Consider the following 25,153-nt stretch of genomic DNA (forward strand, 5'->3'; position numbering starts at 1 on the left):
GGCACCTCCTTGGACACAGGACATAGAGCCATGACTCTTCTGAGACACAGGGCCGAATACTACTCAGGGTAGCAGCAAACGGCCGAGCCTACGCAGCGGAGAAGAGAACAAGGGGAGATAAATTCACACAATGGGGACAAAAAACGATAGACTATTCTTTAACTTGACACGAAAAGGCTCTAAGTAAAGGCAAGCCCCTGAGGCTGCCCAGGAACCACAGACAGCGGAGTCAGCCTCACTCCGGTGGGTTAACTTGATGGGGATTCTGCCCAGCTTACTGACGAGGTTACTGATGAAGTTACTGACGAGGACGGTCCAGCAAAAAATCACTGAACCGGAGAGCTATTTACGTTGCCAGCCCGAGACGAGAATCACGTACCTCAATTAAGGCGCCCAACGGAACAAGGGAAAAAGGAATAGCCAGAATGCGGACTTCACGGACCGGACCGTGAATGTACCCCCCCCCCCCCCCATGGGAGCCTCCGGGCGATTCAACAGGATTGCCAGATTATCGAAGACCTGGGCGTGTGGGGATGGGAGTGTTTTCAACAACAGGGAACCCTGAATGGCAAGGGTTTTACGACAGTGTCTGTGTCGCAGGGTCCATGTTTGGCTGGACCGTTCTGTCATAAGTTGGCGATGGAAGCGGACACAAATGCAAGAAACAGACACTGAAGTATTAGGAACTGGACAATGTTTATTAAGAATACTAGAGAAGCCACGGAGCGAGGACAAAATGCTCACATGTAGACGTAGAGTGACAAACCAGAAACCTGAACTTGGACTTGCGACTTGAACATGACAGGGAGCTCAGGTCATGACTCAGGACTCGGGTCTTGGCAGGGACTTGTCTGGGACTTGGCTTGGACTTGACTCTCGACTTGGACTTGGAACTTGACTCTTGACGGACTTGGATCTTGACTCTTGTAGTAGGCTCCGAATTGACTTAGACACGGGACACAGAACACTGTTCCGGGGCTCCTCCTTGGTCACAGGACATAGGGCCGGGACTCTTCTTAGACACAAGACACGGAACACTGAACCGGGGATCCTCCTTGAACACAGGACATAGGGCCGGGACTCTTCTTAGACACAGGACATGGAACACTGAGGACGTTTTTCCGCTCAGGGTAGCGGAAAACGGCCGGATATACCCAGCGGAGGAGAGAACACAGAAAGACAAAAAGATAGACTGTTGTTTAACTTTAAAAAAACGATGATGTAAGTAACTACAAGCCCCCGACGCCGCCCAGTTACCACAGACAGCAGCTCCAGTCTCACTCCGGCCTGTTAACTTGACTGGAATTCTGACGCGGTTACTGACGAGAAAGGTCCAGCAAGGAATCACTGGACCACACAACAATTTATGTTGCCAGCCCGAAACGAGAATCAGGTGCCTCAATTAAGGCGCCCTACGGAACAAGGGAGGAAAGGAATAACCGGAATACGGAATCTGCGGATCGGACTGTGAAGTGGAATGCTGTCTTCACGGACCGGACCGTGACAGTTAGCTATTTCAGCTCTGACAAAAAGCTTTTGACTATCCACGCGATCAATGTATCTTGTCATCATATGTACCTCTATCGAGTCATCTCTCATCCTCCGGTGCTCCAAGGAGAAAAGGCCGAGTTCACCCAATAAATTCCCATTAGGCATGCTCCCCAATCCAAACAACATCCTTGTAAGTCTCCCCTGCACCCTTTCTATGATCTCCACGTCCTTCCTGCAGTGAGGTGAACAGAAATGAGCACAGTACTCCAAGCGCGGTCTGACCAGTGTCCTATGTAGCTGCAACGTTACCTCTCGGCTCCGAAATTCAAACCCACGGTTGTTGAAGGTCAATGCACCAAATGTCTGCTCAACCACAGAGTCAAGCATTGAGCAGCTGTGTAGCAGTTTTACGTGTCCTATGGACTCGGATACCGAGATCCCTCTGATCCTCCACACTGGCAAGTGTCTTAACATTAATTCCATATTCTGTCATCATATTTGTCCTACCAAAATGAACGACCTCACACTTATTTGGGTTGAACTGTATTTGGCACCTCTCAGCGCAGATTTGCATCCTATCGATGTCCGGCTGTAACGTCCGACATCCCTCCACAATATCCACAAAACCCCAAAAGATTATACACAGCAAATTTACTGACCCATCCCTCCACTTCCTCATCCAGGTCGTTTATAAAAATCACGAAGAGAAAGGGTCCCAAAACAGATCCTTGAGACACACCACTGGTCACCGACCTCGATGCAGAATATGACCCGCCTACAACTACATTTTGCCTTCTGTAGGCAAGTCAATTTTTGGATCTACAAAGCAATATCCCCTTGGATCTCATGCCTTCTTACTTTCTCAATAAGCCTTGCATGGGGTAGTCTGTAGTGAGATGCTGAAGATGTTCTACAGGTCAGTTGTGGAAATAAGTGGCATGTTGGGGAGGAAGCATTAAGAAGAGGGACGCCTCACGTCTTAATAAGCTGGTAAGGAAGGCGGGCTCTGTCGTGGGCAAAGTACTGGAGAGTTTAACATCGGTAGCTGAGCGAAGGGCGCTGAGTAGGCTACGGTCAATTATGGATAACTCTGAACATCCTCTACATAGCACCATCCAGAGACAGAGAAGCAGTTTCAGCGACAGGTTACTATCGATGCAATGCTCCTCAGACAGGATGAAGAGGTCAATACTCCCCAATGCCATTCGGCTTTACAATTCAACCGCCAGGACTTAAGAACTTTTTAAAAGCTATTATTATTGATTTTTGAGATAGTGATTTAGATGCATATAATATTTTTTTTTATTGAGTTAAGTATTGTATGTAATTAGTTATGCTACAACAAGTGTATGGGACATTGGAAAAAAAAGTTGAATTTCCCCATGGGGATGAATAAAGTATCTATCTATCTATCTATCTCTATCTATCTTATCAAATGCCTTGTTGAAATCCATACACACTAAATCTATTGCTCTACCTTCATCAATGCGTTTAGTCATATCGTCAGACAATTCAATTATGCAGGTAGCTTTTGAGAAAGCACTGTTGACTATTCCGAATCATGTTATGCCCCTCCAATTGTTCATAAATTCTGCCCCTCAGGGTGTCTTCCATCAACTTACCAACCAATGAGGTAAATTTCACAACCCTCCCATTCCCGGGAACCCCTCCCGTCCGCACTGATAATGCAAAGATAATCGCCTGAGGCCCAGCAATCTCCTTCCTCGCCTCCCACAATAGCCTTGGTACATCTCGTCCGGTCCCGGTTACTTATCCAAATTGATGCTTTCCAAAACCTCCAGCACATCCTCTTTCTTAATCGCTATATGCTCAAGCTTTTCAGTCAGCTGTAAGTCATCCTTACAATCGCCAAGATGCTTTTCTGCAGTAAATACTGAAGGAAAGTATTCATTAAATACCTCTGCTATCTCCTCCGGTTCCAGACTCATTTTTTTCCACTGTCACACTTGATTGTCCCTATTCTCTCATGTCTTATGGTTTTGCTCTTCACATACTTTATTAATGCCTTAATCCTGCCCTGAAGGCCTTCTCATGGCCTCCTGTACCCTACCATTCTTTCCCTGTCTCATTGGAACGTACTTACGCAGAATCCCATGCAGATATCCCCTCAACATTTGCCACATTTCTTCCGTACATTTCCCTGAGTACACCTGCTCCCAATTTACGCTTCCATGTTTCCATCTGGTAGACTCATTTTCCCCCTTACTCCAAATAAATGCTGTCCTAACCTGTCTCTTCCTATCCCTCTCCAATACTATGGTAAAGGAGATAGAATTGTGATCACAATTTCCAAAAAAGGCTCCCACTGAGAGTTCTAACACCTGACCAGGTTCATTTCTCAATAATAGATCAGGTACAGTCTCTCCCCTTGTAGGCTTATCTACATATTATGACAAGAAACCTTACTGAACACATCTAACAAACTCCACCCCATCTGATCCCCTTGCTCTCGGGAGTTGCCAATCAATACTTGGGAAAATAAAACCTCCCACAACGACGACCCTGTTATTATTACACCTTTCCAGAATCTGTCTCCCTATCTGCTCCTCGATATCCCTGTTACTATTAAGTTGTCCATAAAAAAACACACAGTAGGATTATTGACCCCTTCCTGCTCCTAACATCCAACCACAGAGATTCAGTAGGCAATCCCTCCAAGGATATACGGTGTGTCGGAAAGATAGGTTAGTCAGTAGAGGGGATGGTGTGGCCTGTGTATAAGAAATAATATTAAATCATGTGAAAGATATGACATAGGATCGGAAGGAGTAGAGTCTTTACGGGTTGAGTTAAGAAATGGCAAGAATAAAAGGACCCTAATGGCATTTTTATAAAGGCCTCGAAACAACAGCCGGAATGTGGATTAGAAATTAGAGCAGGAAATAGAAAACGCCTGTAGGAAGGGCAATGTTATGATAACAGTTGGGGATTTTTAACATGTAAGCCTGGAGAACATGCAAGGTAACCTCAGGGTAGCAGAAACACATTGTAAAATTATAAAATAGAAAATGCTGGGAACTCAGTACATCAGGGTACATCCGTGAAGGAGAAATGGTGGAAGACCCAGTTTCAGAACTGGGACTGTCCGAGATACTGCCGATCTGCTGAATGTTTCCAGCATTCTCCCTTTTTACTTTAAATCTCCTGCAACAGCAGTTTTTGTTGATTTTTAATGCACAGATATTAACTGAACGGAAGGTTGCGGATGTTGTTCCCTTATTCAAGAAAGGGAGTAGAGATAGCCCAGGGAATTATACACCAATGAAATTTACATCAGTGTTGGTAAATCTGTGGAGAAGATCCTGAGAGGCAGGATTTCTGAACATTTGGAGAGGCATAATATGATTAGGAAAAATCGGCATGGGTATGTCAAAGGCCTTACGAGCCTCATTGGTTTTTAACGATGTGACTGAATACTTTGATGAAGCTAGAGCAGTACATGTATTGTATATGGATTTCAGCAACGCGTTTGATAAGGTACCCATGCAAGGCTTATTGAGAAAGTAAAGACGCAGCGGTCCAAGGAGATCTTGCTTTGTGGATCCAGAACTAACTTGTCCACAGAAGGCAAAGAGTTGTTGTAGTCTGCATTGAGGTCGCTGACCAGTACTGTGCCTCAGGGATCTGGCACCCTTCCCTTAGCAATTTTTAGAGATGCCCTAGATGAGGAAGTGGAGGGATGGTTAGTAAATTTGCTGATGACACTTAGGTTGGGGGTATTGTGGATAGTGTAGAGGGCTGTCGAGGTTACAGCGGGACATCGATCAGATGTAAAACTGGGCTGAGAAGTGGCAGATGGAATTCAATCCAGAAAAGTGTGAGGTGGTTCATTTTGCTAGTTCATCTATGATGGTAGCATATAGTATTAATTGTCAGACTCTGGGCAGTGTGGAGGATCTAAGTGATCTTGTGGTCCGAATACAAAGGACACTCAAAGCTACTGCGTAGGTTAACTGTGTGGTTCAGAAAGCATACGGTGCATTGGCTTTCATCAACAGAGGGACTGAGTTCAAGAGCTGAGTGCTAATGTTGCAGCTATATACGACCCTGGTCAGACCCAACTTGCAGTACTGTGCTCTGTTCGGTTACCTCACTACCCGAAGAATGTAGGAACTATAGAAAGTGTGCAGAAGAGATTCACAAGGATGTTTCCTGGATTTGGGAGCACGCCTTCTGAGAAAAGTTGAGTTAACTTGGCCTTTTCTCCTTGGAGCGACGGAGGATGAGAGGTGATCTGATAGACGTGGATAAGATGATATGAACATTGATCGTGTGGATAGTCAGACGTTTGTTCCCAGGGCTGAAATGGCTAATACGAGAGGGCACAGTTTTAAGGTGCTTGGAATTAGGTACCCAGGCGATGTCAGGGGTATGTCTTCTCTTTTACTCAGACAGTGGTGTGTACGTGGACAGGACTGCCCCCGACGGTGATGGAGGCGGATAGAGTAGGGTCTTTTAAGAGCATCTTGGATATGTACATGGTTCTTAGAAAAGTAGGGGGCTATGGGTATCCTTAGGAAATTTCTGAAGTAAGTTCGTGTTTCGCACAGCACAGTTGGCCGAAGGGCCTATGTATTATGCTGCAGATTTTCTATATTTCTATATTCTCAGTTCATTCCATATAGCCAATGCTCACAGCACCCTTTACTCCCACTATCATTCTGTTGCGTTTGTTCCCGAGGTTACTGTCTCTACGCTGAGAGGAGGTGAACAGAGAGCGAGGAAGTTATGTAACATTTCTTGCAGTGCTAGTGGTTTGTTACCATGGAAACGGAGGAAGTGGCTCAACAATAGTAACTGAAAAAGGAAATAACAAACTCAGCATCACGCGCTATGAGTTACATTGTGACAAAGGTTAACACGGCAGCCATTTTGAAATGATGATTCTAAAATTGTAAAGGCTGCTTTTAACCATGCCTCGTGTTGTATTGATTTAATCGTATAGTAGTTCTGGCTAATAAAACATGATTCCTACTCTAGTGATCAATAATATATTGATATAAATATACCAAATAACAGCCTCAACCACCATCGTTGCAACAAACTCCACAGGTCGACCACTCTTTGGCTGAGGAATTTCCTCTCATCTCAGGCTTAAAGGGAAATTTCTTTATTCTGAGGCTGTCTTCTCAGATAACAGACTCTCCGTCTGATGCAAACATCCTCTCCATGTCCACTGTCTCCATGCTGTTCAGCATTCTGTGGTTTTAAATAAGATCCCGTCTACCTCTATACTTCTGAAATCCATAGAGTACAGGCCCAGAGTCATCAAATGCTTGTCCGACATAAACCCTCTCATTCCTGAGATTACTTTTATAAACCATGTGAGCAGCAGTTGTACCGAACATAATTCCATGAACAACAAGGAAAGTGGTACCAGGATAATTCACAGGGAAAACTGTGGTTTCTTTACTGTTCCACTAAGTATCACTAAACAAGCGCCTGCGCACAGGTCCATTTCCAGAGGAAAAAAGTTCGCGATTTGGATTCACAGCCGTTCCTCAGAGTGGTGTCAACTATTTTCCGTTTTTGTGAAGATTTCCAGCCACTTGAGATTCTGCCTGATTTCCACCGACTGACAGGCAGGTGGCAGTGAGGGGCGATTTCTAACCACAGTTTGAACACCAAATTCATGGGTCTATTTCTGTTGCAAAGACGGAACAGCCCATTTACTCACAGCCTCTCACTGTGAGGGATGGGATGGTAACTCATCCACTCCTCAGTTTCGCAGTCATTGCTTCCAAAGGGACTCCCGAAACAAACATCTGAACCCAGAACAGAAATACTCGCTCACACACCATAGCCCTAGGCAAGTGATGCCCGAGTCTATTGTACTTGGATCTAACACTATGATATTCCAGGATCCACCCACACAGAGTCGCACAGCTGAATCTGCCACTCACCGAACCTGGAATCCCCGTACGTCATCCCTACATCTCACAGTGCGTGATGTAATCAGGGATTTCCCCAAAACCAGTAGGAGTCTGTTCTGCTGATGTTAGCCTTAAGCTAGACTGGTGTTTAATATTGTGGATCTGTGAAAGGTAAATCAGTTATGTATCAAATCCCGTGTCTCAGGTACTTACAGTCTCTATCACACTCACTATGTACACTAGAGAGGCCACTCGGCCCATCTGGTTCCTGCCCATGTTTCTGTTCCATATCAGTATATGAAAATCTACCCCAGCCGTTCCCCTCTCACTCTCCCTGAGATGACAGGTTGCAACTAGTTACCACTCTGTGGGATAGGAGATTTCTCTTGAATTTTATAGAATCATAGAAATCTACAACACATTACAGACGCTTTGGCCCACAATGTTGTGCCGACCATGTAACCTACTCTAGAAACTGCTTAGAATTAGTCTCTTAAAAGACCCTATTGTATCCTCCTCTACCACCGTCGCTGGCAGTGCATTCCACACACACACCACTCGTTCCTTATAAAAACTTAGCAATGACATCTCCCCTGTACCTACTTCCAAGTAGCTTAAACCTATTCCCCCTCGTGTTACCGGTTTCAGCCCTGGGAAAAAGCCTCTGGCTATCCACATGACCAACGCCTCTCATCATCTTCTACATCCGCATGAATGAATTATACGAAGTGACAGTCACGCATCCGTTGTGCACTGCGTGCTGATGATCAGATCAACCCAACCTTTTGGGCACAGCAGTGACAAGCTGATCTCTCTCTCTCTCTCTCTCTCTCTCTCTCTCTCTCTCTCTCTCTCTCTCTCTCTCTCTCTCTCTCTCTCTCTCTCTCTCTCACTCTCTCTCTCTCTCTCTCCTCTCTCTCTCTCTCTCTCTCTCTCTCTCTCTCTCTCTCTCTCTCTCTCTCTCTCTCTCTTTCTCTCTCAAACAGGCTGCCGCTGTTTGTGTCTGACGTCACTGTCGCGCCTCACTCAGGCACTTAAAGCGACACTCACACTAAACGAACCTGCGGTCTCGTAACACAATGCACCTCTAAAGTCTGACAGCAGACTAGCGAGTGAATCTTCGTTCGTGCAGAATCAGAAACCAAAGAGTTGCCAGGCTGAGTCAGGCTTTGGGGCTCCAGAGAGAGATGGGGTCTAGAGTTTACGCGGAGGAGGAATCAGACCAGCAGGATATGGCTACAAAAGAAAGATCAGAAACATTTGGAAACTAGTTGACCGAGAAAAAAGCGGTTAATTTCTGCAAAATACTGCTGGAAATCAACCGATCCGGCAGTAGATGTGGAAGGGAATAGACAAAGTTTAGACCGAGCCCGCTCCGCATGCCGAGTGTGTACCCCTCTGCTTAGTTGCTGCCTGAACTGCAGAGTTCCTCCAGCATTTTGTATGTGTGCGTCCCTGTATTTCCAGCAACTACAGAATCTCCTGTGTTTTACACCTGCATTTTACTTTGGCATCAGGTACACTTTGATATTGAGTGTATTGTTTATGGGAGCCGCTTTCTGCGTTAAAACAGCTGCTGATTTTTCTATATACACGAAAAAAAAGAGGTATAGACATTGAACCGGTGCTTGCAGAAATGTTTAATGGCACCGTGATTACCCATAAGGCGCTGCGTTAAAAATTTCTCCGGCGCTGAAGCACCGATAAAATGCGCAGGCGTCAACGCTGATGACATCTGCGAGTATCACGCATGCGCGCAGTACACTGAAGGCCTTGTAAATATCGGGAGCAGGTAAGAACGTTTCTCTGTATTTTTATCTTAAACACCGACTTCAGGACAATTCCTGTGAAATCCGGACACCGTAGTCCGCAATCCCGGGATAGTCCTGCTCTCGTCCCTCACTCTCAGCCCCACGATCCTTAAGCGGGCTCCGGGGAGCTTCCGGCTGATGAGATAATCGGAACGGATGGATCTCTCAGACAGAGCTGAGCTCCAGCTATATAAGTTGAAGGATTAGGAACTCGGAGAAAGGGAACAAAATCTTTTACATCACCAGTTGAGAAAATTGCCTTTGTTCTACCTCCAATCACTAATAAGTGAAAATCTGCTGATGCTGGAATTCCAAACAACACACACAAAATGCCGGAGGAACTCAGCGTTAGTACTCTTTTCCACAGATACTGCCTGGCCTGCTGAGTTCCTCCAGCATTTTGTGTGTGTTGCTTGTTCTACCTCCTCTTGCTCTGGACTTTCCTACCGGTGAGAACATGTTTTGACCCATTCTCTCTGGGCATATAATGATATCAAACACCTTTGTCCTGGGCAACAAGCAGCTTTCAGATCACAAATGTGCCAGACTCCAGTGAGACAGACTACTGCCCTTCCCTTCATATACATTGGGATTTCATTCACTGAGTTCACCACCGTCAGTCATTGGGGGAGGGTTCAGAGGGAATATTTATGTAGAATACAGAAACTAGTGATGCCTGTGTGCATTGTGGTGATGCAAAAGTTGCTGGAGAATTTGCAAGTGGGAAGAAGTGGAGTGATATTTGGAAATCTGACTTTTTAAAGTGTAATTTAGCAAGCAAACCACATATGGACAATATGCAAAAGCTTTGGTGAGAAAATCCTTCATTAACCGTTCCAGGCCTGCTACATAGGTTGTGTGAGAGTGCAGATGAACTGGATCGAACCCAGAGGAGATCAAAGTTCCTATTGACAGTGATTTGCCAGCTGTGAAAATGAATACATCTCTATATAAAATTCACTGTGCACATCTTGTCACTGAGTAAAAAATGCACAGTATCTGCAGACTGATTATTACAAATTAGAAGGAATATTGGAGGGAAGGAGGGGTGACCTCCAGTGGCCCTGATGCCCTCACCTACAACGTGTGCATCCAGCTGCAGCTTGTAACCCTGCACTTGAATGAGCTGGAACTTGAAATGGATGAATTCCAGATCATCCAGGAGTTGGAGGTGTTGATAGATATCACATGCAGAGAGGTGAATTACACCCAAGGTGCAGGGCACAGGAAACTGGGTGAGAGTCAGGAAGGGGAATGAGATTAAATAGGCATCACAGAGTACTCTCGTGGCCATCCCCAACAACAACAGCTGGACCACTTTAGAAGCTGTTGGGGAGGGAGGGATTACCTGGCAGAGGAAAGTCAAAAGACTGATAGGGGATTTGTTAGTTAGAGGAGCAGAACAAGAGGGGACGAATATCCTAGTGGTAAGGCTTGCTAGCGGTAGTGAACAGGGGAGGGGGTGATGTGGTTAAAATAAGTTGCAGGGGGAATGGGAGCCAGAATGACAGAACAGATCGTGGAGATGGTGAATTGAATTGAATTGACTTTATTATATACATCCTTCATATAGATGAGGAGTAGAAATATTTACATTACGTTACCATCTAAATGTGCAATGTGTAATTTAAATTGTTTTATAATAATTAGTTTGTATATAGGACAATCAAGGAAGCAGAGAAATCAATTATTCAGTCTGATGGCCTGGTGGAAGATGATGTCCCGCAGCCTGTTGGTCCTTCTGCTGTGGTACTGTTTCCTGGATGGTAGCAGCAGGAACAGTTTGTGGTTGTGGTGAATTTGGTTCCCGATAACCTTTGTTCCCCTTTTATACAAATCCATATGCCTACCATCCAGGCTCCCATCCAAACTTCTTTTAAATGGTGAAACTGAGCTCATATTCACCACTTGTGTTGGCATCTGATTCCACACTCTCACGGTCATTTCAGTAAAGACCTTTTCCAAATGTTTGCGTTAAATTTTCACATTCCCCACTTACCCATGACCTCTGGTTATTATCCCACCCAACCTCAGTGGAAAAAGCTGCTTGCATTTACCCTATCTATGCCCTCATAATCTTGTATACTTATAACAATTTCCCAAAGCAATGTATAATTTCCTTGTTTATGTTTAGAGCCATTTTTAGGTGTATAAGATGATGAGGGACATTGATCGTGTTCATAGCCAGAGGTTTGTTTTCCCAGGGCTGAAATGTCTAACACGAGGGAGCAGAGTTTTAAGTGCAAGGAAATAGATACCAAGGGGATGTCAGGGGTAAGTTTTTTACACAAAGAGTGGTGGGTGTGTGGAATGCACTGCCGGCTATTTGACTGAGAGTGTTTCAGTTACTGTGGGGCCAGGAACCCATGCAGCTCAGTGGGAACAGGGATAATACCAATGTCTCTCCAAACTGAACCAGGTCACAGATTGGAGATGGCAGAAATGCTCCTCTCTTATAGAGATAGGAAGAACATCAGAGAGTTTGATGGTCATTCCAGATACCAGCACTGTGCCCAGTTAGATGATGATTTCTCTCTCCAACATGTGTTGAACTTCACTGTAACTGTGTGATGCCAGTTCACAGCTTGACAACTCCTGTGATCTCATCTGAAATGTTGTCCTTCACCCACTGATGCATTTTGTTAATCTTTTTACAGGTTACAAATGACAAGAAATTTCTCTACGGGAATCTAAAACACACCATACCAGTTTTGCTGTCTCTGTGCAGATATTTAAGAAGTGGAGCAAGGGATTCACTCGATCATCCTTCCTGCTCAGGCTGTGGGGAGGGTTTCACTCTAACATCTGACCAACTGGCATGCCTGTCATTTTAAACAGGCGATTCCCATTCATCTGCTCAGACGGTGTGAATGGATTCAGTCGGATATTTCAACTAAAGGGACATCAACAAGTTCACACTGGGACAAGGCCATTCACTTGTTCTCTGTGTGAGAAGGGATTCACTAATTCATCCACCCTAATGGCTCACCAACGAATTCACACTGGGGTGCGGCCGTTCACCTGCTCAGACTGTGGGAAGGGATTCACTAAGTCATCCACCCTAATGGCTCACCAACGAGTTCACACTGGGGAGAGGCCGTTCACCTGCTCGGACTGTGGGAAGGGATTCACTAAGTCATGCACCCTAATGGCTCACCAACGAGTTCACACTGGGGAGAGGCCGTTCACCTGCTCGGACTGTGGGAAGGGATTCAGCTGCTCATCAAAACTGAAGGTACATCAGAGAGTACACACTGGGGAGCGGCCTTTCACCTGTTCAGACTGTGGGAAGGGATTCACTCAGTCATCTGAACTGAAGGTACATCAGAGAGTTCACACTGGGGAGCGGCCGTTCACCTGCTCAGACTGTGGGAAGGGATTCACTCAGTCATCTAAACTGAAGGTACATCTGCAAGTTCACACTGGGGAGAGGCCATTCACCTGCTCAGACTGTGGGAAGAGATTCACTCAGTCAGCCCACCTACGAGCACACAGGTCAGTTCACACTGGGGAGAGGCTGTTTACCTGTTCATACTGTGGGAAGGGATTCATTTTGTCGACTCAGCTGCTGAGACACCAGTTAGCTCACACTGGGGTGAAGCCATACACCTGCTCAGCATGTGGGAAGGGATTCACTCGGTCATCCGCCCTAATGGCTCACCAGCGGGTTCACACCGGGGAGCGGCCGTTCAACTGCTTGGACTGTGGGAAGAGATTCACTCAGTCATCTCACCTACAAGCACACAGGTCAGTTCACACGGGGGAGAGGCCATTTATCTGCTCGTACTGTGGGGAGGGATTCACTTTGTCATCTCAGCTACTGAGACACCAGTCAGTGCACACTGGGGAGTGGCCGTTCACCTGTTCAGACTGTGGGAAGGGATTCACTCAGTCATCTCAACTGAAGGTACATCAGAGAGTTCACACTGGGGAGCGGCCGTTCACCTGCTCGGACTGTGGGAAGGGATTCACTTGCTCATCTAAACTTAAGGTACATCAGCGAGTTCACACTGGAGAGAGGCCGTTCACCTGCTCAGACTGTGGGAAGGGATTCACTCGCTCATCTGAACTGAAGCTACATCAGCGAGTTCACACTGGAGAGAGGCCGTTCACCTGCTCAGACTGTGGGAAGCGATTCACTCGGTCATCTCATCTGAAGGTACACCAGCGAGTTCACACTGGGGAGAGGCCGTTCACATGCTTAGACTGTGGGAAGGGATTCTCTTGCTCATCCGAATTGAAGGTACACCAACGAGTTCACACTGGAGAGAGGTCGTTCATCTGCTCCGAATGTGGGAAGGGATTCAGTCTGTCATCTCACCTACTGAGACACCAGCGAGTTCACACTGGGGAGAAGCCGTTTACCTGCTCAGACAGTGGGAAGTATTCACTTCCTCATCTGAACTGAAGGTACATCAGCGAGTTCACACTGGAGAGAGGCTGTTCAGTTGCTCAGACTGTGGGAAGGGATTCACTCAGTCATCCCACCTACAAGCACACAGGTCAGTTCACTCTGGGGAGAAGCCATTCACCTGCTCAAGCCTGAATTATACCTCTGAGTAGGCACTATGACGTAGCATACGCAGTAGCCCATGCATGTCATCTACACGGTTGTGATCATTTCTACTTGTGCGTTCGTGTGTCTACGTCGCTCTGTCAAAACGCTAGTTGGTGTTGGGGTTCTATTCCACTGTATTGAATTGACCCATGAGGAGTTGGGAACGATGGCGACTGCTGAGTTCATCTTGTTGGAGTTGGAGCAAATAGCTTTTGAACAAGAGTTACTTTTATTGAAATTACTGCAGCGCAGAAAAGAGAGAAGTTTTTCCATTTCTTTGTGCATTACGCAACAACCAAATCGATGTTTGTAGAAATTTCTTTCCACAAATTTGATGCCATTTTCAAGTCTTTATTGTTGGCCGACGAAGGGTCGTGCAAATGTACATATTTTCTGACTTCCTCACTTACCCTCTCCTCAATTTGTTCCACTTTCCAACTTCGAAGCAACAGGAAATGTGTAGGAGGAAACTGGCTGCTGCCAAGTAGACCAATCACAGTTCTTGCCGTCTGTGTCGCCACGACGTGTAGCTACATTTTTGGGAATGTGTGCGTTAGGCTACATTAGGCAAAAGACTCTCTTGGAGGCAATACATGGAGTCGCTTTTGGGCTTTGCTCCGTTCATTTTAAATTTACTTACCACCCCTTTAATATCTTTATCAAAGTGTTTATAACACTTTTATATGTTTGAATTTGAATTTTAATCGACTGAAATGGCTTACAGAGAAAGAAAGGCATTAGCCGAAGGCAAGGGAACCGGCAGTGGAAATGGAAAGAAAGAAGATGTCTTTGAACAGCCTAAAATTTTCAACTTACTTTACCGGCTATCTCGAATCTTTTGGATGAAAAACTTGCTAAAAGGTTTACTACCTTGGAAGTATGGTTAAAGGAGAGCGAAGGTGGTTTGGCAACACTTGAAAAGAAGAACGAAAAACAGCAGCGACAAATTTCAGCACTTATTAAAGCTGAAAAACAGATAGATCACAAATTGAATTCTTTGGAAAAGAAATGAACTTTGACCACTCATACATTGGAGCAGAATAAAGTCAAGATTATTGATTTGGAGAGTCGAAGCCACAGACTGAATTTGCGGATAATAGACTCAGTGAGGACGTTGAGAGCCGGGATCTTACTCAGTTTTTTCTCAATTCTCAATGGAGGTCTTTGGCTCGAAGGATTTTTCTTCTCTTCCTGCGCTCGACCGCGCACATCGGGCGCTGAAACCAAAACGATCAAAAGGGTTAAAACCGCGTCATGTAATTCTTCGATGTCACAATCTGAATACTAAGGAGCAATTCATTCGGATTGCTCGTCAGAAAGCAGTTACTGAGCATCAGAATCTTAAGTTTCGGGGAGTCTCAAGATGGCGCTCATGGAGTAAACCGCTTCTAGGCTTTGCTCCAAACCTTTTACGTCTTTTTAACCTACAAACACCCCTTAAAGGATCTTTTTATACTTATTCTAAAGGGGTCTAAACATACAGAATTTTTCTTTTTAACTATTTGAATTATTCTCAACCCGCTGAAATGTCTAGAGCAAAAGAATCGAAACAGACGAAAGAACCGATAACTTTAGAATCAATTGTGAAGCTTATAGAAGGATCTTAAGTTTCATTTTGTTGAAGATTTTTGACCTGAGGTTATGCAAGAAAGATTGCATTTTAAAATGGTGATGTCAGAATTATATCAGAGGAATCTTTGTCCAGCTTTGTTACATCCTTTTCACCTAAGGGTTGCTCTGCCCGATAAATCATTCAAATGGTTTAAATCCGTGGATGAAGCAAAACAATTTCTCGAAGATCTAAGCTTGAATGCGGATGTCTAATGTTTTGATGATCAACATTTAAGCTTGGATGTCTATGAAATTTACCGTTCCTTTATGTCTGTGTGTATCTGGTTTATTAGTTAACAACCAGCTTATAGATTTGGAACTTTGGAACTTTGCCCTTGGATTGATTACAGTAGTACTGTGTTTTGACGTTCGGATGTTTATGATGTTTCCATATTAAAGTTTCTTTCTTTTTCCTTCATTGTTTTACTTTTTTTTATTTTTAATTGTTTGCTTTTGAAAATCATTAAGACTTTGATTTGCTGATTATTTCCTTTTTCTTGAAATATTATTAAGATTGTATTTTGTGTCATTTTTTAAGACCTTTTCTTTTAAAATGGTCTGCCATGGCTGTTTTTCTCTAACATCTGCTTGACATTCCTCTCGTAATATTTTGACTATGGGTGGTTGTTTTTTTTATTTTTTTTAAATTTGGAGATTTGCCCTCAAGGGAGACGGGGGTAGGGTGGTTCTTAGATAGTTGTCTGACTGTCTATTGGCCAGGTTTTCGGTCTTTGTGTGGGGGGGGGGCGGTAAGGCTATTTTTAGTCTAGTATTTTTCTTTTGGGCTGAATTGACACTACAAACGTGTCTGTATTGTCGTAACTTCCGTTTCCTCTTTAAACTATTTTCCCTCTTCCTGATTCGTGAGTTTCCTATGCAATATGGTTAACCCTTTACATACTACATGGTTTATTTAAGGAAAATGGATATTATTAATTGATTTTGTCATTATTAATTTTGTTTCATGTAATACGAACGGTTTGAATCATCCAATTAAATGGAAGAAGATTTTTAGAGTTTTTCATAGACTGAATGCTCAGATTATTTTTGCGCAGGAGACTCATGTGAGTAAGGAGGATAATCAGCGCTTCTTTAGGTTTTGGAAAGACCAGCAGTTTCACTCTAACTCATCGACTAAGGTGAAAGGTGTTTCTTTTTTTTATAGACTCCTAGATTTCATTTGTTCACTATGATATAATTTCAGACCAATTTGATAGACTTCTATAAACACCGGTTAACTTTATGGCAATAAATTAGTTTTGGTTAATATTTATGCACTAAATACTGACTATCCTGAATTCTTTAAGCACTTTTTTACATTTCTTCCCAATTTAAATGAATATATGGTAATAATGGGTGGAGATTTTAATTGTTGTCTGAAACGTATGATGGATAAGGCTGTGCCTAATCAGGTACTTACAAACAAATCTGCTATTTTTATTAATTCCTTCTTAGTTGACTCTGGAATTTTAAAAATTAGGAGGTTTTTACATCCTAATGAAAAAGAGTTCTCTTTTTTCTCATGTATATCATAATTACTCTAGAATCCTTTACATCTTTATTGATTTTCGATTAGTTTCATTTGTCACTGCCTATGAATATGATACAATTGTCATTTCCGATCATGCACCTTTGAAATTATCAGTTAAGTTAACTGATGTAACTTTTGGTACCAAACAATAGCGGTTCAACTCTATTTTACTTCAGAGCTTAAATTTTATTAATTTCATTAAAGGTCGGCTGACAGATGTATGTGTTGGGGAGCACTTCGGGTCCAGTGATCACAATAGCATTAGCTTCAATATAATTATGGAGAAGGACAGGACTGGACCTAGAGTTGAGATTTTTGATTGGAGAAAGGCTAACTTTGAGGAGATGCGCAGGGATTTAGAGAGAGTGGATTGGGTCAAGTTGTTTTATGGGAAGGATGTAATAGAGAAATGGAGGTCATTTAAGGGTGAAATTATGAGGGTACAGAATCTTTTTGTTCCTGTTCGGTTGAAAGGAAAGGTTAAAGGTTTGAAAGCGCCATGGTTTTCAAGGGATATTAGAAACTTGGTTCGAATAAAGAGGGATGTCTACAATAGATATAGGCAGCATGGAGTAAAGGAATTGCTCGAGGAATATAAAGAATGTAAAAGGAAACTTAAGAAAGAGATTAGAAAAGCTAAAAGAAGTTACGAGTTTGGTTTGGCAAATAAGGTGGAAGTAAATCCGAAAGGCTTCTACAGTTATATTAAAAGCAAGAGGGTAGTGAGGGATAAAATTGGTCCCTTAGAGAATCAGGGTGGTCAGCTATGTGTGGAGCCGAGGGAGATGGGAGAGATTTTGAACGATTTCTTCTCTTCGGTATTCACTAAGGAGAAGGATATTGAATGGTGTAAGGTGTGGGAAACAAATAAGGAAGTTATGGAACCTATGACAATTAAAGAGGTGGAAGTACTGGCGCTTTTAAGAAATTTAAAAGTGGATAAATATCCGGGTCCTGACCGGATATTCCCCAGGACCTTGAGGGAAGTTTGTGTAGAGATAGCAGGAGCTCTGACGGAGATCTTTCAGATGTCATTAGAAACGGGGATTGTGCCGGAGGATTGGCGTATTGCTCATGTGGTTCCATTGTTTAAAAAGGGTTCTAGAAGTAAGCCTGGCAATTATAGACCTGTCAGTTTGACATCAGTGGTGGGTAAATTAATGGAAAGTATTCTTAGAGATAGTATTTATAATTATCTGGCTGGACAGGATCTGATTAGGAGTAGCCAGCATGGATTTGTGCGTGGAAGGTCATGTTTGACAAAACGTATTGAATTTTTTGAAGTAGTTACGAGGAATGTTGACGAGGATAAGGCAGTGGATGTAGTCTATATGGACTTCAGCAAGGCCTTTGACAAAGGTCCACATGGAAGGTTAGTTAAGAAGGTTCAGTCGTTAGGTATTAATGCTGGAGTAATAAAATGGATTCAACAGTGGCTAGATGGGAGACGCCAGAGAGTAGTGGTGGATAATTGTTTATCGGGATGGAGGCCGGTGACTAGCGGGGTGCCTCAGGGATCTGTTTTGGGCCCAATGTTGTTTGTAATATGCATAAATGATCTGGATGATGGGGTGGTAAATTGGATTAGTAAGTATGCTGATGATACTAAGGTAGGAGGTGTTGTGGATAATGAGGTGGGTTTTCAAAGCTTGCAGGGAGATTTATGCCGGTTAGAAGAATGGGCTGAACGTTGGCAGATGGGGTTTAATGCTGAGAAGTGTGAGGTTCTACATTTTGGCAGGAATAATCCAAATAGAACATACAGGGTAAATGGTGGGGCATTGAGGAATGCAGTGGAAGAGAGAGATCTAGGAATAACAGTGCATAGTTCCCTGAAGGTGGAGTCTCGTGTAGATAGGGTGGTGAAGAAGGCTTTTGGAACGCTGGCCTTTATAAATCAGAGCATTGAGTACAGAAGTTGGGATGTAATGCTAAAATTCTACAAGGCATTGGTAAGGCCAAATTTGGAATATTGTGTACAGTTCTGGTCACCGAATTATAGGAAAGATATCAATAAATTAGAGAGAGTGCAGAGACGATTTACTAGGATGTTACCTGGGCTTCAGCACTTAAGTTACAGAGAAAGGTTGAACAAGTTAGGTCTCTATTCATTGGAGCATAGAAGGTTGAGGGGGGATTTGATCGAGGTATTTAAAATGTTGAGAGGGATAGATAGAGTTGACGTGAATAGGCTGTTTCCATTGAGAGTAGGGGAGATTCAAACGAGAGGACATGATTTGACAGTTAGGGGGCAAAAGTTTAAGGGAAACACGAGGGGGTATTTCTTTACTCAGAGAGTGATAGCTCTGTGGAATGAGCTTCCTGTAGAAGTAGTAGAGGCCAGTTCAGTTTGTGTCATTTAAGGTAAAATTGGATAGGTATATGGACAGGAAAGGAGTGGAGGGTTATGGGCTGAGTGCGGGTAGGTGGGACTAGGTGAGATTAAGAGTTCGGCACGGACTAGGAGGGCCGGAATGGCCTGTTTCCATGCTGTGATTGTTATATGGTTATTATATGGACAGATTACCTTTTTCTTTTCAACTACCTCAACGGGAGACATTTTCAGTGGGATATCACGCAATGCCTTTAAAACATATATCCGAGGGTAAATTATTTCACACTCTGCTGGATTGAAAAAAACAAATTAATAATGAAATACGTACATTGGTTGATAAGATTAAAGAAATTGATAGAAAATATTCTATTACTCCCAATTTGGAGCTTTATAAAGAGAGAGTTGAACTTCAGATGCAACATAATTTGTTATTAACATCCCCGATTGAAAATCAGTTACTTAAAACTAAGAGTCATTTTATATATTTGGTGATAAATTGGGTAAATTATTGGCTAACCAATTAAAAACTGCTTTGGCGAAACTTCAGATTAATAGGGTTCTTAAACAGGATGGCACTTTGACGGTTGACCATGATGAAATTAACAATTTTTTTTCAAGAATTTTATACCAATTTATACCAATCAGAATTTCCTGATGATTCTACCATAATGCATGATTTTTTAAGGAAATTAAATATTCTGAAATTATCAGTTGATGGACATTTAGTATTAGACACACCCATTACTGAAGAGGAAATAAAGAATGCAATTTATTCAATGAATTCTGCTAAAGCACCTGGTCTGGATGAGTATACAGCTGAATTTTTAAAATCTTTTTCCGATTTACTTTCTCGCTGGTTAGGTAAAATTTTTATAGATGCTTTATTTGTACGTAAGTTACCAGAAACAATTTATGAAGCATCTATTTATTTAATTCCTAAAAATGGTGAAGATCTCACTGAATGTGCATCAGACAGACCTATATCATTGTGAATGTTGAATCTAAAATCCTTTCTCAAATATTAGCAATTAGATTGGTGAAGATATTGCCACATATTGTCTCCAAGCATCAGATAGGATTTATTAAAAATCATTATACACATTTTAATGTTTGGAGGTTAATGAACATTGTATACACTACTTTATCTAAGACTCCAGAACGTGTTTTCTCCTTCGATGCCGAGAAGGCGTTTGATACATTTGAATGGGAATACTTGTTTAAAATTCTTGAGAAATTTAATTTTAGTCCAAAATTTATATCTTGGATCCAATTGATATAACATATACCTTTGGCTTCTGTTTCACTAATGATCAGAGATCCCCTTTCTTTAGGCTTTTCCAAGGTACTAGACAAGGCTGCCCTTTGAGCCCCTTACTAACAGATATTGGCCTGGAGCCCTTGGCAATTGCTATTCGTGATTCACCCAGTATATTTGGTGTTACTCATGGGAATGGGACGCGTAAAGTATCACTATATGCAGATGACCTTTCGCTATATATTTCTAATCCAGAGAAATCCATTCCTGCAGTAATAACACAACTTGCTCAGTTTAGTAGTTTTTCTGCTTATAACCTGAATCTTAATAAAAGTCTGCTTTCTCCATTAAATATGCAAGTCTCAATTTATAGACAGTCACCATTTAGATTGCTTGCTGATTATTTTATTTATTTGTTAAAATTACTAAGAAGCACAACGATTTATTTAAAGTTAATGTTTACCCTTAATTGATCATGCTAAACATTTGTTTACTAAATGGTCCCCATTGTCCTTATCCTTGATTGGTTCCATTAATGCTATTAAGATGATAATTTTACCTAAATATCAGTACCTATTTCAGGCGGTATCAATTTTTATCTAACTTTTTTATATATTATTGATTCTAAAATTTCTGCATATATATGGCAGAATAGAAATCCCAGGTTATATTAGAAATATTTACAGAAATCAAACAAAGGAAGGCGGCTTGGTTTTGCCGGATCCTAGATTTTATTATTGGGAATTAATATTCGATATTTAATGTTTTGGACACAAGAGTTGGATGAACCTTGAGCGGGAGTCTCGACCAAAGTTTTCATTGGCTTCTATTTTAGGGGCTGTGCTTCCCTTTGCACTTACTAAATTTATTAAGCAAATGGTAATTCCAATAATTAAACATACAATAGGAATATGGTTTCAATTTTGGTAATTTTTTGTCCAAATAAATATATACTGTCAAGTTCTATGACATCTGTTTTTTTTTCTTTCAAACATTTAGAATTGATCAAGCTTTTCTTTTATGGAAAACAAAGGGAATATCATGTTTTCGTGATTTATTTATGGATGATCTTTTATGGCTTTTGAACAGTTTTCTAATAAATATAATTTGCCTGGATCACACTTTTTCAGATATTTACAGATTAGAAACCGTTGAATGTAATTTTACCGTCTGTTCCGATATCACATCGAATTGAAGTTACGGAAAAGAAATAAGATTAAATCCATATCAGAAGAGTTTAATATCATTTATTTATGATTTAATTATGAAAATACGCTTAGATACTTCTGATAAAATTAAGAATGAGTGGAAAAGAGAACTTCGGATACCTTTACCTATACAGAAATGGGAGAAAATTCTTGAACTAGAAAATACCTCTTCAGTGTGTGTCAGACATGCCTTCATGCAATTTAAGGTGGTTCATCGGGCTCATATGTACAAGGATAAGTTAGCACATTTTTACTGCCATATAAATCCTGTCTGTGATAGATGTAATTCCGAGGTAGCTTCCTTCACACATACGTTCTGGTCCTGTCCTCTTCTAAAAAAAATATTGGAAGGGTATTTTGAGATATTATCTCAGTAGTTCTGTGTATTGATTTACAACCACATCCTATTACCGCTATTTTTGGAGGACCGGTGATAGACTGTAGTCATTTATTCTCGTCAACTTGTCGTCTAATTGCATTTGCTACATTAATAGCCATCAGATCTACTTAAATGGAAAGATTCCTATCTCCCTACTACATTTGAATGGTTTTCCCAAATCATAGCATGTCTAAACTTGGAAAGAATTAGGAGTGGTACTGTGGATCCTTCGGTTGAATCTGAAGAGACTTATAGGCCATTTATTCAATATTTTCATATGATTAAGTTGATCCTTTACGAATCCTGTGTAATAAGTTTTTGTTCATGTATAGACTAGCGGAGTTAACGCCAAATAATTTCAGCCGTTGTAATATGACAGCCTAATTTTGTCTGTTTTTTTTAGTTTAGTGTTTTTTCTAATTTACGATATTTTTCTCCTTATATAATATCTCTTTCATGCTTAGTTGCTATGAGATTGGGAGGTTAAAATATATTTGTCATTTGGAATCTGTGCTTTTACATGTTAACCGTTATTAATGTAATTCCGATCTCTTTGTAACATTATACTATTGCTATGCTTATTAAATTTGAAACTTAATAAAAAGATTGCAAAAGAAAAGGAAACTGGCTGCTGCCAAGTGGACCAATCACAGTTCTTGTCGTCTGCGTCGCTGCGACGCGTAGTTACATTTTTAGGAATGTACGCGTGAGGCTACGGCATACGGTACAGCCTAGGGTGCAGCGTCGGGTACGCGGCTACGTAGAGCCTACGGCGTAGCCTGGACGGAGAAGAATAATTCAGGCTTCAGTGTGTGGGAAGGGATTCACTTGGTCATCTCAACTACAGAGACACCAGCGAGTTCACACTGGGTAGAGACTGATCACCTGCGCAGACTTTAGGAGGAGATTTTCACAGCCAAATCAACCAAAAGCGCATCATTGAGTTCACACTGTGGAGAGGTTGTTCATCTGCTGTGAATGAGGGAAGCGATCCACTCAGTCATCTAACCTTACGTAACTTTCACTTCAGCTGGCAGTTTAATATACGGGGTTTATCTTCTGCCGCATATTCACCTTTAATGGGCCTAGATCTGTGACAAATAAATCAGTTCTATATTAAACACTGTCTCCGGTACTTAGTGAGTTTATAACACACCTAGTGTACAGCAGAGAGTCAACTCAGGCCGGCTGGACCCTGCCAGTGATTCTGTTCCACGACAGACCTTGCAAATCCTCCCCTGTTGTTCACCTCTGACTGTCCCTGTGAATGAGTTCCAAACAGTCACCACTCTCTGGGTGAAGGGGTTTCCCTTGAATTCCCTGCAGACCGAAGAAGTCGAGCTGACTGCAGTTCTGTCTGAGATGTTCTTCGCCCCTCAAATCCCTATGCATCACAAAGAGGAAGTAGTATTCTAAAGCTAAGGTGACAAAACCGTGGCTGATAAGAGAAACCAAAGAAAACATAAAAACCAAAGAGAGGGTATAGAGCAAAAATCACTAGTATGTTGGAGGATTGGGAAGATTTTAAAAACCAACAGAATGCAACTAAAATAGTTAAGAAGGAAAAGATGGAACACTTAAGTGAGCCAGCCGGTAATATTAAAGAGGATACCAAATGTTTCTTCAGGTAATTATAATGTAAAAGAAAGGCGGAAGCGGATATCGAACACTGAAAAGTGATGATGGAGAGGTAGTAATGGGCTGGGGGTGTAAGGTGATGGCAGATGAACTGAATAAGTATTGTACATCACTCTTATCTCTCGAAGACCCCGGCAGGAATACGGAAGTACCAGTTGTCAGTTGGTCAGAATGTGTGAAGTTACGTTACTCGGGAGAAGGTTCTTGGGAAACAGAGATGGTCTGAAGGTAAACAGGTTCCCTGTACCAGATGGTGTACACCCCAGAGATCTGAAAGAGGTGGCTGAAGAGATGTGGAGGCATTAGCAATGATTTTTCGAGAATCGTTAAGGAAATAAAATCCTGTGAAGTTTTTTTTTCCTTCACTGCTCCCCCTCTCGCAGTTTCACCCATCACCGACCACTTCTTCTACCCTTTTCACCCCCACACTTCTTCCTCTGACGTCTCATCTTTTTTCCCCCCAGTCCTGATGAAGGGTCTCGGCCCGAAACGTCGACTGTTTACTATTTCCCATATATGCTGCCTGGCCTCCTCGGTTCCTCCAGCATTTTGTGTCTGTGTTGCTTGGATTCCCAGCATCCACAGAAGTTTGCAGTTGATACAGATAAGAGACAGATAGTTTAGAGCAAAGCTGCAGTCTGCAAAATGACTTCGTTACTTTTGGAGAACGGACAACGAAGTCGTGGATGAAATGTACGGAAATGTACAGTGTATGTAAATGTACGGTCATGTTCAATTGGTGGAAGGAATAAGGGCGTAGAGAAAAATAAATAAATGGGAGAAAATTCAAAAATCAGAGGTATTTGGGAGTCCTTGAGCAGGAGTCCCTAAAGGTTTGCTTGCAGATTGTGTTGATGAAGGATGACAACTGTAATGTTAGCATATAAGAACAAGGATGTGACACTGTGGCTTTAAAACGCATTGGTGAGATCGCTCTTGGTGTATTGTGAACAGTTTACAACCTGCGAAAACAGATGTGCTCGTATTGGAGAGGGTCCGCAGAAGGTTCATGAGCAATGAAAGGGCTAACGTATGAGGAGCGTTAGCCGGATTTGACCCTGTACTCGCTGGTCTGGAAGAAAGAGAGGGGATCTCATTGAAACCTATTAAATATTGAAAAGCCTCGACAGAGTGGCTATGAAGAAGATGCACCCTATACTATGTGAGTCTAGGACCAGAGGCCACAGCCTCAATATATAGGGCATCCACTGACAAGAGATGAGGAGGGATTTCTTTAGTCAGGGAGTGGTAAATCTTTAGAATTTATTGCCACGGACGGAGCAGACACTAAGTCACTGAGTGTATTTTTAATGGATGTTCAAAGATCATGGGGAGAATGCAGGAGAATGGGGTTGAGAGAGATAATCAAGTGGACACGAAAGAATGGCGGAGCAGATTCGATTGGCTGAGCAGCCTCTGCGTGAAATCTCATGCTTCATGGT

General features: G+C 42.4%; 2 protein-coding genes across 2 annotated transcripts in view; one reads left to right on the forward strand and one right to left on the reverse strand.

Moving 5' to 3' along the window:
• Positions 1-25,153, reverse strand: part of LOC140723045 (uncharacterized) — a 283,480-nt gene that overhangs the window by 228,494 nt on the left and 29,833 nt on the right. The window lies entirely within an intron of this gene.
• LOC140723071 (uncharacterized) lies at positions 12,210-15,172 on the forward strand. Its single transcript, XM_073037693.1, has one exon. The coding sequence runs from the start codon at positions 12,261-12,263 to the stop codon at positions 13,602-13,604; it is 1,344 nt and encodes a 447-aa protein (XP_072893794.1). The 5' UTR covers positions 12,210-12,260; the 3' UTR covers positions 13,605-15,172.

The sequence above is a fragment of the Hemitrygon akajei genome, unplaced genomic scaffold (assembly GCF_048418815.1).
Source record: "Hemitrygon akajei unplaced genomic scaffold, sHemAka1.3 Scf000099, whole genome shotgun sequence".
Lineage (NCBI taxonomy): Eukaryota > Metazoa > Chordata > Chondrichthyes > Myliobatiformes > Dasyatidae > Hemitrygon > Hemitrygon akajei.

Coding starts and splice junctions, on each gene's coding strand:
- LOC140723071 (XM_073037693.1), top strand. CDS start 12,261: ATGGCTCACCAACGAGTTCACACTGGGGAGAGGCCGTTCACCTGCTCG.